Raw genomic sequence first — 16138 nt, forward strand, 5'->3', positions numbered from 1 at the left:
TGTCCTTCCATGCTCCTTTGCGACTCCCGCCAAGGAAGGGTCTCGTGTCCTCCCATGATCTCCTTCCAGATCCAACTTACTTTTCCCATCGTTGCACGCTGCTTGGTCCTTGTTTGTTGGGATATTCTGTCACGGTCGTGTGGAGAGACGGACCAAGGCGCAGCGTGATTGGAGTTCCACATCTTTATTTTTGTGAAACTTAACCAAACCAAGAAACAAACAACGACCATGCAGTACTGGAGTGCTACATGCACTCTCTCAAAAACAATATCCCACAAACACAGGTGGAAAAACGGTTACCTAAATATGAACCCCCAATTAGAGGCAACGATTACCAGCTGCCTCTAATTGGGAACCATACAAAACACCAACATAGAAAATATAAACTAGAACACCCCCTAGTCACGCCCTGACCTACTACACCATAGAGAACCAAGAGCTCTCTATGGTCAGGGCATGACATACGATGTTTCATCTGTCTCCCTGTGTAGTCATATGCTCCATAGAATGTATCAACATTCTGAGAAAATAAGTGTTTAGAACATACCTTAATATGAACTATATAGTATGATGTACTGGAATGTAAAATGCAAAGAATGTTTTTATATTTTTGTTTCATAGCTAGACAGTGTGTACTCGTACCACTGAGGTGACTCTTTCTCTCTGTCTCTCTCTCTTTCTCTCTTTGTGTCCCCAAGCACTGACATCCCCTATCGAGTACCAGAGAAACCATGTGGGGTCAAGTGGACCAGGCCTGGGGGCCCCCAGCAGCAGCAGTGGCCTGGCTGGAGGCGGCTGCAGCAGCTCCACAGTTGGCCCTGGGAGTAACTCTCTGTGTGGCCCCCAGAGTCGCCGGCCCTCGCGCATCCCCCAGCCCTCCTCCCGTATCCCGCAGCCTGTCCACCACCACCACCCTCCGGGCTCTGACGGCCCGGACAGAACAGCAGGTACGTGGTCCCGACAACCCCCCTCCTCCTCCCCCTCCTCCCAGACCCCCTGCCCTCCTGACCATGCAGAGGGGGACCTGTGGCCCCAAGATGTCCCCAAGATGCGAGTACTGGAGGGTCCCCAGCCCCACAGCAGAACCAGCAACAACAGCAATGGCAAGTCCTTGGGCATTGCTGAGGGCAGCTTCAAGGAGAGCTACCTTGGGGAGGACCCTCAGACTCCCATCCCACAGCTGGCTGTGGCCCCTCTGAATCTTGCCAAGCCTCGGGTAGGGACGGTCTCTCCACTGACCTGCACCATAAAGGAGGAATTCATCCCGGGCAGCCCAGCCCAGAAAGGCTCCTTTTTCTGGTCCACCGCGGTCCCAGCCTCCCCAGCTAGCCGGCCTGGCTCCTTCTCCTACCACAGTGATAGTGGAGACTTGACCCTAGGCCACAGGGAGAGCCACAGCCACCGCCACTCCACCCACCTCAAGGATATAGACCGCATGAGCACATGCTCCTCCACCAGTGAGCAGTCCGTACAGTCCACGCAGAGCAACGGGGTAAGATCCCTACTCAAGTCCCAGGCTTCTGTCCGGCTTAGTCCCTACTAACCTTACTGGCTGACCAGAAGTTCTCCTGAGTCATTTGAACCACAAGTGCATACTAAACTATCTAAGTACACTAACTTGCCTATGGTGTGAGTTTTCATCCTTCCTGCTGTCTTTCAGACTACTAACAGTGTGTTTTTGGCTGGTACAGCAGCTAACTACTACAGTAACACAGCTTGCTGTACTGTATTTACTGTATGTACTGTGTCCTCTCCTCTCCCTTGGTAAGTGTTTCCAGTATGACTCTCTGCCTCTGCTTCCCTAACTTCACACACCCAGCTCTGTCTTGGCTCTAACATTTTCTAGACATGACCTGAGTTTTTGCTGTCCCTTTGCTTCAGGCTCTGGTCTGATCTAAAAAAACATCAAGGCATTTACTGGGTTAAATGAAAATGAATGCTGATATAATGGAAGATTGATATTTGAATTCGACTTTACCTGCCTGCAAGGAGAGGAGCTCTGATGTAGAAAGAACCGTTTTTCTTCTCTCCTGTTTTCTCTTAGCTCTTGCTCTGACCATGCTGCTTCCTTTCTGTCTTGGTTCTGTGGGACTGATGACACATCTCCGTTCCCGTTCTCCCCTTGCCTTGCCCCTGAATACATTTGACTCACACCAAATGCATTTGGCCTCACTTCAAACTTTATTTCAGGCTCTGTCTCTCCTGAAACTGTTTCCTCTCTACTCTCATTGTCTTTGAAAGACACCCACTCCATGTAAACTCTGCTCTGTCTCTCTGACTTGTGGATACCTTGTTTTCGCTTCTACAAATGAGAAGGTCTAGTTATGAGACATGTAGGAACCAGATGTTAGTTGCTACAGTATGACTTTCCTCACTCTACTTTATGGACCTTTTGTAATGAATGCTTTGAAATGAGTCCTTCTTTGTGTATGAGCTCTAGCATATAAACAGCTGAACAACAAATGATGCTCATGTGCAGTCAAATCAATAACATTTGAATTTGAGTATTTTAGAGTCATTATCACAGAATGCTTTGTGTGTGTGTGTGTGCGTGCGTGCGTGCGTGCGTGCGTGCGTGCGTGCGTGCGTGCGTGCGTGCGTGCGTGTGTGTGTGTGTGTGTGTGTGTGTGTGTGTGTGTGTGTGTGCGTGCATTTGTCTGTTTGTCTGTCTGTCTGTCTGTCCGTCTCTCTCTCTCTCTCTCTCTCTCTCTCTCTCTCTCTCTCTCTCTCTCTCTATGCCTCTCTCTTTGTGTAACCCTACCTATAAACCCTTACTGACTCCATTTCTTCCCCTGCCTCCCATCCTCCCCTGCCTCCCCCTCCTCCAGAGTGAAAGCAGTAGCAGCAGCAGCATCAGCACCATGCTGGTGACCCAGGACTACGTGGCCCTGAAGGAGGATGAGATCAGTGTTTCCCAGGGCGAGGTGGTCCAGATGCTGGCCTCCAATCAGCAGAACATGTTCCTGGTGTTCCGGGCTGCCACCGAGCAGGGCCCTGCCGCCGAGGGCTGGATCCCCGGCTACGTACTGGGTCACACCTCCACCATCATCCCCGACCTCCCCGAAGGAACCATCAAGTAAGAGACAGACACTGCTGCTACTCCATGTACCAACCTGAATGAATGAATGAAAAGCTTTATCATCCCAAAGACAGTTCCATTTTCACATCATGAGCTCTGCCATCATAAAAGTGAAACGGTAGACAAAGATGTAGAAATCACAAGTTAAACTTTTTTCTCTTCCTTTCTTCCTTTTTCTTTCTCTCTCTCTTTTCCCCTTTCTTTCTCATTCTCTTGTCTGGAGCAGGAAGTCATCCTCGTGGCACACAGCACTCCGCATTAGGAGAAAGTCTGAGAAGAGAGACAAGGAGACCAGGAAGGAAAATAAGATGGAAAACGGCTACCGCAAGTCTCAAGACTGTCTGACTAATAAAGTTTCTGTAAAGGTAGAGTTGATTTGATAATCACCTGTATGGCTGTAAGACTAAAAGCCCCTCTGCATTAACCTCAGTATGGCTGTAAGACTTAAAGCCCCTCTACATTAACCTCAGTATGGCTGTAAGACTAAAAGCCCCTCTGCATTAACCTCAGTATGGCTGTAAGACTTAAAGCCCCTCTGCATTAACCTCAGTATGGCTGTAAGACTTAAAGCCCCTCTGCATTAACCTCAGTATGGCTGTAAGACTTAAAGCCCCTCTGCATTAACCTCAGAATGGCTATAAGACTTAAAGCCCCTCTACATTAACCTCAGTATGGCTGTAAGACTAAAAGCCCCTCTGCATTAACCTCAGAATGATTGTAAGACTTAAAGCCCCTCTGCATTAACCTCAGTATGGCTGTAAGACTAAAAGCCCCTCTGCATTAACCTCAGAATGATTGTAAGACTTAAAGCCCCTCTGCATTAACATCAGTATGGCTGTAAGACTTAAAGCCCCTCTGCATTAACCTCAGAATGATTGTAAGACTTAAAGCCCCTCTGCATTAACATCAGTATGGCTGTAAGACTAAAAGCCCCTCTGCATTAACCTCAGAATGATTGTAAGACTTAAAGCCCCTCTGCATTAACATCAGTATGGCTGTAAGACTTAAAGCCCCTCTGCATTAACCTAATTTAATGGATTCATGTTGTAATTATTTAATGTATGTGTGGTCAAACTAATTTGGAGAAGAAACTTATTTGTGTTCATATTTTTCTTTCAGCTTCTAAACCCCAACTACATCTATGATGGTATGTATATATTTAAATGCTTTTGCTTGGGCTTTACTATACAGTAAATTAATTACATCTATATTTTCACATAGTAGGGTTCAATAAGACAAGTTTTTATTGTCTTGTATTGTACTGCATACTTTCTATTGTATATTGGGTAGCTCAGATGTGGGATTGTGTAGTTTGGAGGTAAGTATCCTCCTCCGAGCCAGAGCAGTGCGTAGGGCAGGATCCTGTCTCCTGTTCCTGTAGCGTGAGGCAGCTTGAAAAAAGAAAGTACACCCCATGGACAGGACGCTAGTATATCGCAAGGCTAGTTACAGTTGAAGTAGGAAGTTTACATACACTTAGGTTGGAGTCATTAAAACTCATTTTCAACCACTCCCCAAATTTCTTGTTGACAAACTATAGTTTTGGCAAGTCGGTTAGGACATCTACTTTGTGCATGACACAAGTAATTTTTCAACAATTGTTTACAGACAGATTATTTCACTTATAATTCACTGTATCACAATTCCAGTGGGTCAGAAGCTTGCATACACTAAGTTGACTGTGCCTTTGAAGAGCTCGGAAAATTCCAGAAAATTATGTCATGGCTTTAGAAGCTTCTGATAGGCTAATTGACATAATTTGAGTCAATTGGAGGTGTACCTGTGGATGTATTTCAAGGCCTACCTTCAAACTCAGTGCCTCTTTGCTTGACATCATGGGAAAATCAAAAGAAATCATACAAGACCTCAGAAAAAAATTGTAGACCTCCACAAGTCTGGTTCATCCTTGGGAGCAATTTCCAAACGTCTGAAGGTACCACGTTCATCTGTACAAACAATAGTACGCAAGTATAAACACCATGGGACCACGAAACCGTCATACCGTTCAGGAAGGAGACGCGTTCTGTCTCCTAGAGATGAACGTACTTTGGTGCGAAAAGTGCAAATCAATCCCAGAACAGCAAAGGACCTTGTGAAGATGCTGGAGGAAACAAGTACAAAAGTATCTATATCCACAGTAAAACGAGTCCTATATCGACATAACCCAAAAGGCCGCTCAGCAAGGAAGAAGCCACTGCTTCAAAACCGCCATAAAAAAGCCAGACTACGGTTTGCAACTGCACATGGGGACAAAGATCGTACTTTTTGGAGAAATATCCTCTGGTCTGATGAAACAAAAATAGAACTGTTTGGCTATGATGACCATCGTTGTGTTTGGAGGAAAAAGAGGGAGGCTTACAAGCCGAAGAACACCATCCCAACCGTGAAGCACGGGGGTGGCAGCATCATGTTGTGGGGGTGCTTTGCTGCAGAAGGGACTGGTGCACTTCACAAAATAGATGGCATCATGAGGTAGGAAAATGATGTGGCTATATTGAAGCAACATCTCAAGACATCAGTCGGGAAGTTAAAGCTTAGTCGCAAATGGGTCTTCCAAATGGACAATAACCCCAAGCATACTTCCAAAGTTGTGGCAAAATGGCTTAAGGACAACAAAGTCAAGGTATTGAATTGGCCATCACAAAGCCCTGACCTCAATCCTATAGAAAATTTGTGAGCAGAACTGAAAAAGCGTGTGCGAGCAAGGAGGCCTACAAACCTGACTCAGTTACACCAGCTCTGTCAGGAGGAATGGGCCAAAATTCATTCCAACTTATTGTGGGAAGCTTGTGGAAGGCTACCCGAAACATTTGACCCAAGTTAAACAATTTAAAGGCAATGCTACCAAATACTAATTGAGTGTATGTAAACTTCAGACCCACTGGGAACGTGATGAAAGAAATAAAAGCTGGAATAAATCATTCTCTCTACTATTATTCTGACATTTCACATTCTTAAAATAAAGTGGTGATCCTAACTGACCTAAGACAGGGGATTTTTACTAGGATTAAATGTCAGGAATTGTGAAAAACTGAGTTTAAATGTATTTGGCTAAGGTGTATGTAAACTTCAGACTTCAACTGTAGCATGTGACACAGTCAAACTCACGTGTCCTCTGTCTGTCACCTCTGTAGTACCCCCAGAGTTCCTGCTGCCCCTGAGTGATGTGACCTGTGACCTGGGGGAGAATGTCATTCTGAGGAGTAAGGTCTGTGGAAGACCCAAAGCCTCGGTCACCTGGAGAGGACCTGACCACAGCACTCTGAGCAACGACGGACACTACAGCATCACCTACAGGTACACACCGGCAGTGATGACATTCTACGTTACATTTTAGTCATTTAGCAGATACTCTTCTCTGGAGGGTCTTACAGGGATCATTGCAACGCGTTAGAATGAACTTAGCTGTTGGAAGACAATGTTCTGTTGTAGTTGAATTAAAGTAAATGTTGCTATTGTTGAAACTTACCTTATGACTTCCCTTCTCTCTCTGCAGTGACACGGGCGAGGCAACTCTCCTCATCATGGGTGTGTCTGTGGAGGATGACGGGGTGTACACCTGTGTTGCCACCAACGTAGTGGGCAGCGTGTCATCCTCCGCCAGCCTCAGAGTCTCAGGTTAGTCACTGTTGAGTTGAGTTGTAAACTCCTGTGGGGATACAGTATATCCTCTATATTCACACTACTTACACACAGTATATGAATTCTTCAGTACTTTTGCATTTTAACATTCAATGTTTCTATTTTCCCAGAGGCCTCCGACGATGGGAGTGAAGTGATTTGGAAGAACAACTTTGAGTCCTTCTACACAGAGGTCACAGAACTGGGCAGGGGAAGGTTCTCAGTGGCTAAGCGCTGTGACCAGCGTGGGAGCAAGCGTGCCGTGGCAGCCAAACATGTAAACAAGCGGTTGATGCGGCGTGAGCAGGTGCTCCAGGAACTGAGGATACTACAGTGTCTGGAACACCCACACCTGGTCGGCCTGCTGGACACCTTCGAGACAGCCACCAGCTACGTGCTAGTGCTGGAGATGTACGTTAGAAAAACTGTGGCTGGGCCCCGAATGGCACCCTATTCCCTATAACTGATCAAAAGTAGTACCCTACAGAGGGATAGATAGCATTTGGGACACACTCATTGTATGTATTATGATTATTGAGGAAAATTATAATTCCTGAATTGAAATAGAATTGATTACCGTTTTGAACAATATATTACTGTATATATTTATTCACTGTGTTGTGCTTTTGAATCATGTTCAAGCAGCCCTCTTGTACATCTACCATATTGGTGGGCTAATGTCTCTCTCTGGTGCTTTGTGTCTGCAGGGCTGATCAAGGCCGTCTCCTGGACTACATAGTCAGCTGGGGTAACCTCACTGAAGAGAAGGTGGCCTTGTACCTTAGGGACATTCTAGAAGCTTTACACTACCTGCATAGCTGGAGGATAGCTCACTTGGACTTGAAGGTGAGTCACAAAGGCTGTGACATGTAGAGTAGGAGTTAAATGTGATTGTGTACTGTATGAAACAGTATGATGTCTAACTATTGTTCTTAAGCAAAGCTAATACTCCCATCATGGGTCAATTCTTAATCATATCTTTCTTTGCGTGTATGTGCGTGGGTATCGGTGTGTATCCCTTTAGCCTGAGAATGTGTTAGTGGAGCAGAACTCTGCCCAGCCCGTGGTCAAGCTGACAGACTTCGGAGACGCCGTCCAGCTGAACAGCGGCCACTACATCCACCCTCTACTGGGCAGCCCAGAGTTCTCAGCCCCGGAGCTGGTGCTGGGCCAGCCCGTCTCCCTGACTTCTGACCTCTGGAGCCTGGGGGTTGTAACATACGTGGTACTGAGCGGGGCATCTCCCTTCCTGGACGAGAGCGCTGAGGAGACATGCCTGAACATCTGTCGTCTGGACTTCAGCTTCCCCCATGACTACTTCCAGGGTGTGAGCCAGGCGGCCAGGGACTTTGTGTGTCTCCTCCTACAGGGCGAGCCGGACCGGAGACCTTCGGCTGCCGCATGCCTTCAGGAGCCCTGGCTGCAGCCGTGGGACTCCCACCAGCAACAAAACCAGCACCCAGGGTGCATCGACACCTCCAGACTCATCTCCTTCATCGAGCGGCGGAAACACCAGAACGACGTTAGGCCCGTGGGCAGCATCAAGACCTTCCTTCACAGCAGACTCCTCAACCAGATATGAGCAGGTTAGAGGACTACAGTACCCAGACACCACCGAGTCACAATGATGATCTCATCCTCTCTCAGCCAACTACGCCACTTCCTTAGAACTATGTTACCCAGCATCCTGCTGCTGCTGTCTGCTGACTGCTTTGAATATTTTTGACTGAGATTTTTCCCCCCAAGAGATTTAGCTACTTCCCTTCCACCCCCACATTTGTATGGATGATGGCTATATGCCTGCACAAAAGTATGAACTATTTGAAAGTATTTCAAACTTGACTAACAGGGAGAACAAAGCTTTCTCGAGAGCCAGTGAGAGCAAGCCTTGTGTTTGGATAGTATTAAAAACCGATACTGTAATATCAGGTTGCTTTTGGTTGAATATAAGAAAATTGTTTTTGTAATGAGAGATTACTTTTTGTAAAGGAAATGTATAGTGAAGAAACAAAGAAATGTCTTTATTCATGTACCTTTTCAAAAACAAAGGTTATTAAAAAGAATGAAAACAAAAATGAATGCGACATATGAAGAAAGCACCACCGACCCACCACAGGGTCGTTGCTTCAGAACTCTACTTCTAGAACCAGTTGGAGACCAGACTCATTGTAGTTGTGGTTGATTAACATACAATAAATCGGCAAATGCTTTGTTCTGGCCTTGCTATTGTATGGACCTGTAACAGTTAGTACGATTATGCTATTTTAGTCAGACCTCAGCAGAGAAATAAATAAACAAGCAAACAAACAACAAAAAGCTATAACACTATTGGAAAAGCTCTTTAGATTTCTGATACATCCGCCTTACTTTGTAAATAATGTGTTCCTGCCTTCATTCTCATTTTGAAGAATTTGTCTCAAACGCTGTTTCATTAGCTGAGTAGTAAGCCCTGCCAATGGAAGAGAGGTGTGAGGGAGACTAGCTCCTCCTCATGCCAATCAAATGACTTAAACCCTCACTACCAGAAATACTTCTATAAATGCACTCGTATTTTGTGTTCATTTCTCATGTGCAATGTTGCAGCTTTAACATGTATGCAACTATTTATGAAGACTTGTGTTGTACCCGTAATCTAAAAAGGCATGTACGTACCTGGTACTGCAGTAGATGTATGTATTGTGTAGCTCTTTTCTGTATTAAGTTCAGTATTAATATCTTGGAAACCTAAAATGCAGGTTTTGCAAATAATGTAAAATAAGAAAAAAGATTTGAATCGATATTGGCACTTATGCTTTCAGTTTGTCATTGTTTTTGTTTTATTTTCTGTAACTATACCAAAGTTAACTGTATTTTACCCTCTTTAAATGTCTTATATAATGTACCATGTTAAGTTATGAAAACCATGCTGAACCTAGAGATAGATGTTTACATTGGTTCACAGTGGCTTTATTTATTAGCGTTGTAAGAACGTTGTATAGTGGTTGGTTGTCACTGCATACCTAATTAACATTTCAAACACTTCTCTTCTCAAGCTGTGCACAAAGTGGTGATTGCTGTGTAAGTTTGTTTGACTTTTTAAGTTATGTATTTCGCTAGACATTGTGTTGCAATGATCAACATCTTGGTTTAACTGAAACTTGGGATAGCATTCTTTGCTGAGCCTTTGGTTTGAAGGGGGAAAAAACTGCCCACAACATTGTACCAACGTTACAATAATTGTGCATGGACGTTGCGGCGCTATTACCCTAACCTTTATCTAAGCGTGACCATGACCTAGCTGTTTTCAGTGAATTAATCATTGTATGAGTTCAAACTGATTTTAAAGTGCCAGTCAATTGATCTGGAGAGGTGGACGAAACAGCTGTATTTCCTTTTAAGCTTGAAAAGGTTGTCAAAGTTTCATGTCTATGTCAAGGCAGTAGTAACAGTGATACAATGAATGTGTTTGTTAACCTGTACAGTCCCATTTTGTGTCCTCTTATTTATTCATGTGTAAAGCTGTACAAACATGGACGACGAACATGGGAACCTGGATGTAACCTCATCATATTTGATACATACTACGTCATTTTGAATGTTAAATGACTTATTTTTACTTTTGCATGTATATTTCTTTGTACAGAAATGATGTTTACACATTACTTGTTGTAAATATTTTATTCAGTCCTCAGTTATTTTGCCATTAAACGTATGGAACATACCCTTGGAAGTTTTTTAAAAATATTTATGTATGTACAGTGCCTTCAGAAAGTATTCATACCCCATGACTTATTCATGTTGTTGTGTTGCAGCCTGAATTCAAAAATGTATTAAATATATTTTTTTCTCACTCATCTACACACAATACCCCATAATTAGAACATGTTTTTTGACATTTTTGCAAATGTATTGAAAATTAAATACAGAAATATCTCATTTACATAAGTATTCACACCCCTGAGTCAATACATGTTAGAATCACATTTGGCAGCGATTACAGCTGTGACTCTTTCTGGGTATGTCTCTTAAGAGCTTTGCACACCTAGATTGTACAATATTTGCCTATGACCAGCATACCCATAACATGATACAGCCACCACCATGCTTGAAAATATGAAGCGTGGTACTCAGTGATGTGTTGTGTTGGATTTGCCCCAAACATAACACTTCAGGACATGGTGAAGTGAATTTCTTTGCCACATTTTTTGCAGTTTTAATTAAGTGCCTTATTGCAAACATAATGCATGTTTTGGAGTAATTTTTATTCTACATGGGCTTCTATCTTTTCATTTAGGTTAGTATTGTGGAGTAACCATCCTCAGTTTTTCCTTATCACAGCCATTAAACTCTAACTGTTTTAAAGTCACCATTGGCCTCATGGTGAAATCCCTGAGCGGTTTCCTTCCTCTCTGGCAACTGAGTTAGGAAGGACACCTGTATCTTTGTAGTGACTGGGTGTATTGATACAGCATCCAAACATCCAAAGTGTCATTAATAACTTCATCATGCTTAAAGGGATATTCAATGTCTGCTTTTTTTATTTTTACCATCTACCGCTAGGTGCCCTTGTTCGCGAGGCATTGTTAAACCTCCCTGGTCTTTGTGGTTGAATCTTTATTTGAAATGCACTGCTTAACTGAGGGACCTTGCATATAATTGTATGTGTGTGGTACAGAGATGAGGTAGTCATTCAAAATCATGTTAAACACTATCATTGCACAAAGAATGAGTCCATGCAACTTTTATGTGACTTGTTAAGTAAATTTGTACTCCTGAACGTATATAAGGCTTTCCAAAACAAAGGGGTTGAAAACTTTATGACTCAAGACATTTCAGCTTTTCATTTTCTATTAATTTGTAAAAAAATCTAAAACAGAATTCCACTTTGACATTATAGAGTTATTGTGTGTGTAGACCAGTGACACAAAATCTCAATTGAATCTATATTAAATTCAGGCTGAAATAGTCAAGTGTTGTGAAAGGCACTGCATGTGGTGCGGACTTACCTAATTATAACCTTATAAACATTTATATCTGAGAAACATGGTTGATAACATTGTTGTTGACAGTTGTTGAAAGAAATGGAATAGGAGGTGTGAATGGTGTCCACAATAAGTGGATGTTTCTCATCAGAATCAGATCTCTATCGATGATAAACAAGATATGAGAAACCAGAGTGAGCGTCTGTGATCTTATCTCCAAGGTGCAGGCGTTGTGCAGTCAATTTGCACCAAAGATTATTCATTGGAAATGTGTTTGAAAAAGTACTAAACTGTTCTTTCCCCACCCTCTATTTCAACAGGCGCTTCAAACCAAGGTCATTCCTGATTTTTAGAATGATTACCGATTCATGTAGGTGTGAAGTAATGTATATTTCACTTTCAGACCACTCGGACTTAACTATGATGTTTGATGCCGGAAAAGATCATAGACGTTAACCACATCCTCGGATTTAGCCGTTAAGTTCAAGTCATTTTTTTATTAAGTTAAAAAAACTCAGTAGCTGTCAATGAACTATTCATGTCCAAAATCATCTGCTTAACCTAATTGATTGCTCAAATTATGAATTGATCTTGAATTATATGTTTCGTTCAGTTAATGTTGCTCATCTTGAAAAAAAGGAAATTGAACTAAATATTCTTGTAGCAGTTTATCAAGTGTGGATGTTTTTTAAGTTATACATTTGAAGGTTGTTTAGGGACAGTTTCTGTGTTTGTATTTAACCGAGGTATGGCGCATGTTCTTATCAGGTGTGAAATCAACAGAGCTGTTTTTAGAGCGAAAGTAGCAGCTGCTTTGTATGCAACCACAGCTACTGAGCCATCTCAGCAAGCTCAGGTTATCTTCAGAGATTTTATCTCAGTAGGTAGGCCAAATCCTGTTTTCAATGTTCACACGCACACACTGGCTTCGCCAATAGAGGGCATACTGAGCTGGTGTTTAACAAGTGCATCATGACAGTTCTGAACCTTGTGTCAGTCAATTACAGCAAGACGCTCTGGATGCTAACAACATATGGAAATCTTTATCATGTTCTATAGTTGCTGACCATGACTGAAATATATATAAATAAATAAACAAATCAAAATATATTTTATATTTGAGATTCTTCAAAGTAGCCATCATTGCCTTGATTACAGCTAAAATCAAATATATTTTGATTTGTTTAACACATTTTTGGTTACTACATGATTCCATATGCGTTATTTTATAGTTTTGATGTCTTCACTATTATTCTACAATGTAGAAAATTGTCAAAATAAAGAAAAACTCTTGAGTAGGTGTGTCCAAACCTTTGGTGGTGTATGTAGTAGGGTGTTTGATTTATTATTTCCGGGTTTTGGTCTATGTTCTATGTTTTGTATTTCTATGTTCTTTCTGGTTTGTTGTATTTCTATGTTTAGGTTGATGGGGGTTGGACTCTCAATTGGAGGCAAGTGCTTTCTCGTTGCCTCTGATTGAGAGTCCTATATATGGGTAATTGTTTGGTTTGGTGTTGTGGGAGATTGTTTCTTGTTTTGCCTGTGTGAGCATGACAGGACTGTTTTGTTCTTCGTTTAGTTATTTTGGTGTTCTCTTTATTTAAAATTAAATAACAAGATGAGCATCCACATTCCTGCTGCGTTTTGGTCCTCTATTCCCGACGACAGACGTTACAGAACAACCCACCAAAACAAGACCAAGCAGCGGAAGAAGGAGAAGAGGAACGCTGAGTACATGGACTATGGTGAGAAATGGACCTGGGAGGAGATCTTGGAGGGAAAAGGCTCCTACACTTGGGAGGAGATCCAGGCTGGAATGGATCACCTTCCATGGGGACAGGTGGAAAGAGAGAGGGAGGAACGGTGAAAGGCTGGTGAGGACCGGGAGCGCTACCGGGGTACATGACTGGCGAGGAAGCTGGAGAGGCACCCCCAATAATATTTTTTGGGGGGGCACACGGGTAGTTTGGCTAGGCCAAGGAAGAGCCATAAGCCAGCTACCCGTGAGTATATGGAGGAGCGTATGGAGTGGAGGGCGCCGTGTTTCGCTGAGGTGCGCACTATCTCGCCCATACGCACGCACAGTCTGGTGCGCGCTATTCCAGCCCCTCGCAGATGCCGTGCTAGAGTGGGCATCCAGCCTAGTAGGAGGATGCCTGCGCAGCGCGTCTGGTCGCCGGTACGCCTCCTAGGACCAGGCTACCCTACTCCCGCTCTACGCACGGCAACCATCAGGCCCCTGCACAGCCCAGTTCGCCCTGTACCAGCATCCCGCTCGTACAGGGCTGCTAGTTCCATCCAGCCAGGACGGGTTGTGCAGGCGGTGCGGTCAAGGCCACCTGTGCGCCTCCATGGCCCAGTCTTTCCGGTTCCCGCCTCTCGTGCTAACCCGGAAGTGAGTACCTCCAGTCTGGCACGACCAGTACCAGCAACCCGGACCAAGCTTCCCATTAGTCAGCCTAGTCCTATTCAGCCTGTTCCCACTCCTTGCACTACTCCTGGGGTGCGTGTATCCAGCCTGGTACCTCCTCTACCAGCCCCACGCATCAGGCATCCAGTGTGCAGTCCAGAGTATCCGGCACCAGTGTGCAGTCCAGAGTATCCGGCACCAGTGTGCAGTCCAGAGTATCCGGCACCAGAGTGCAGTCCAGAGTATCCGGCAACAGTGTCTAGTCCGGAACCGAGGGAGTCTGCTTACGATCCGGAACTGAATATAATTAACTATGAACTAAATGAGTCTGCCTACAGCATTGACTGGAAGGAGTATGCCTACGACCTGGAACTGAAAGAGTCTGCCCACGATCCACAACGGTGTCTACGACCCGGAACCCAATGAGTCTACCTACAGTCTGGAGGGCAGTAGGCCGGAACCAGAGCCACCTCCAGGATAGGTGGGTTGGGGAGGGGGGGGGGGTGTAGCACAGTGCCGTCGTTGACGGCAGCCACCCTCCCTTCCCTCCCTTATTGTTTAGGGGGTATTTATTTTTGTTTTGTTGTGGTATTGGGGATTTTTGTTTCTTTTTAGGTGCATTTGGGGTTTGCACCTTAGGGGGGGGGGGGGGGTACTGTCACGTCCTGACCAGCAGAGGGTGTAGTTGTGTAGTATTTTGGTCAGAACGTGGCAGAAGATGTCTGTGTATGTTTGTTCTGGGTTGTATGTTTCTATGTTGGTCTGTGTGGCTCCCGATCAGGGACAGCTGGTTATCGTTGTTCCTGATTGGGAGTCATATATTAGGTGTGTGTTTTTCACTTGGGTTTGTGGGTTGTTGCGCTAGCACTGCTATTATTTTGTATGTATAGCATGTTAGCCTGTCGTGAGTCGTTCTTGTTTTCCGTGTTTGCGTTATTCTTTATCATTAAAGATGAGTATCCACATCCCGCTTGCATTTTGGTCTCATGTTGACGACAAACGTTACACTGCGTGGTCCCATGCTGTTTATACTTGCGTACTATTGTTTGTACAGATGAATGTGGTACCTTCATGCGTTTGGAAATTGCTCCCAAGGATGAACCAGACTTGTGGAGGTCTACAATATTTTTTCTGAGGTCTTGGCTGATTTCTTTTCATTTTCCCATGATGTCAAGCAAAGAGGCACTGAATTTGAAGGTAGGCCTTGAAATACATCCACAGGTACACATCCAACTGACTCAAATGATGTCAATTAGACAATCAGAAGCTTCTAAGCCATGACATAATTTTCTAGAATTTACCAAGCTGTTTAAAGGCACAGTCAACTTAGTGTATGTAAACTTCTGACCCACTGGAATTGTGATACAGTGAAATCTGTCTGTAAACAATTTTTGGAAAAATTACTTGTGTCATGCACAAAGTAGATGTCCTAACCGACTTGCCAAAACTATAGTTTGTTAACAAGAAATTTGTGGAGTGGTTGAAAAACTAATTTTAATGACTCCAACCTTAGTATATAAACTTCCGACTTCAACTGTGTGTGTGTGTGTGTGTGTGTGTGTGTGTGTGTGTGTATATATATACACACATCTGTAATAATGACAATTACAACAATACTGAATGAACAATGAACACTTATTTTTAACTTAATATAATACATCAATAAAATCTATTTAGTCTCAAATAAATAATGAAACATGTTCAATTTGGTTTAAATAATGCAAAAACAAAGTGTTGGAGAAGAAAGTAAAAGTGCAATATGTGCCATGTAAAAAAAGCTATATATATATGGTCGGGGGCCCCCTAGCGACCTTGGGTCCTAAGCGACCGCAGATGTAGCTTATGCCTGGAACTGGCCCTGAAAGGAAGAAATTATTAGCTGTCCTTTGGTAAACTAAGTTCTGTTAAAATAGGCTCACCTACTACAGAGACTGTAGCTACAGTCTAAAACAGCCCAGTGACCTAAACACACACAGATAGATAGCTGTTTACCTCATCCTGTTGACAGGCCTGCTTGGCGATATAAAACCACAACTTCACACATATGACAATATCACTGACAACAAG

General features: G+C 43.6%; 1 protein-coding gene across 4 annotated transcripts in view; it reads left to right on the plus strand.

Annotated features, from left to right (window-relative positions):
* Window positions 1-10400, plus strand: part of LOC106579830 (triple functional domain protein) — a 139018-nt gene extending 128618 nt beyond the window's left edge. For 2 of the 4 annotated variants that reach the window (XM_014160062.3, XM_014160078.3), the window contains 9 exons: window positions 699-1492; window positions 2829-3076; window positions 3303-3444; window positions 4199-4226; window positions 6214-6376; window positions 6576-6697; window positions 6832-7111; window positions 7408-7546; window positions 7725-10400. In XM_014160062.3, coding sequence (XP_014015537.2) covers window positions 699-1492; window positions 2829-3076; window positions 3303-3444; window positions 4199-4226; window positions 6214-6376; window positions 6576-6697; window positions 6832-7111; window positions 7408-7546; window positions 7725-8282 — 2474 coding nt within the window. In that variant the 3' untranslated portion in view covers window positions 8283-10400. Of the gene's footprint in view, window positions 1-698; window positions 1493-2828; window positions 3077-3302; window positions 3445-4198; window positions 4227-6213; window positions 6377-6575; window positions 6698-6831; window positions 7112-7407; window positions 7547-7724 lie in introns of those variants that run through there. The other 2 variants (XM_045702163.2, XM_045702176.2) reach the window with 2 other exon arrangements.
* Window positions 10401-16138: the final 5738 nt, after the last annotated feature.

Source organism: Salmo salar, chromosome 02 (genome assembly GCF_965601325.2).
Source record: "Salmo salar chromosome 02, fSalSal1, whole genome shotgun sequence".
Classification (NCBI taxonomy): domain Eukaryota; kingdom Metazoa; phylum Chordata; class Actinopteri; order Salmoniformes; family Salmonidae; genus Salmo; species Salmo salar.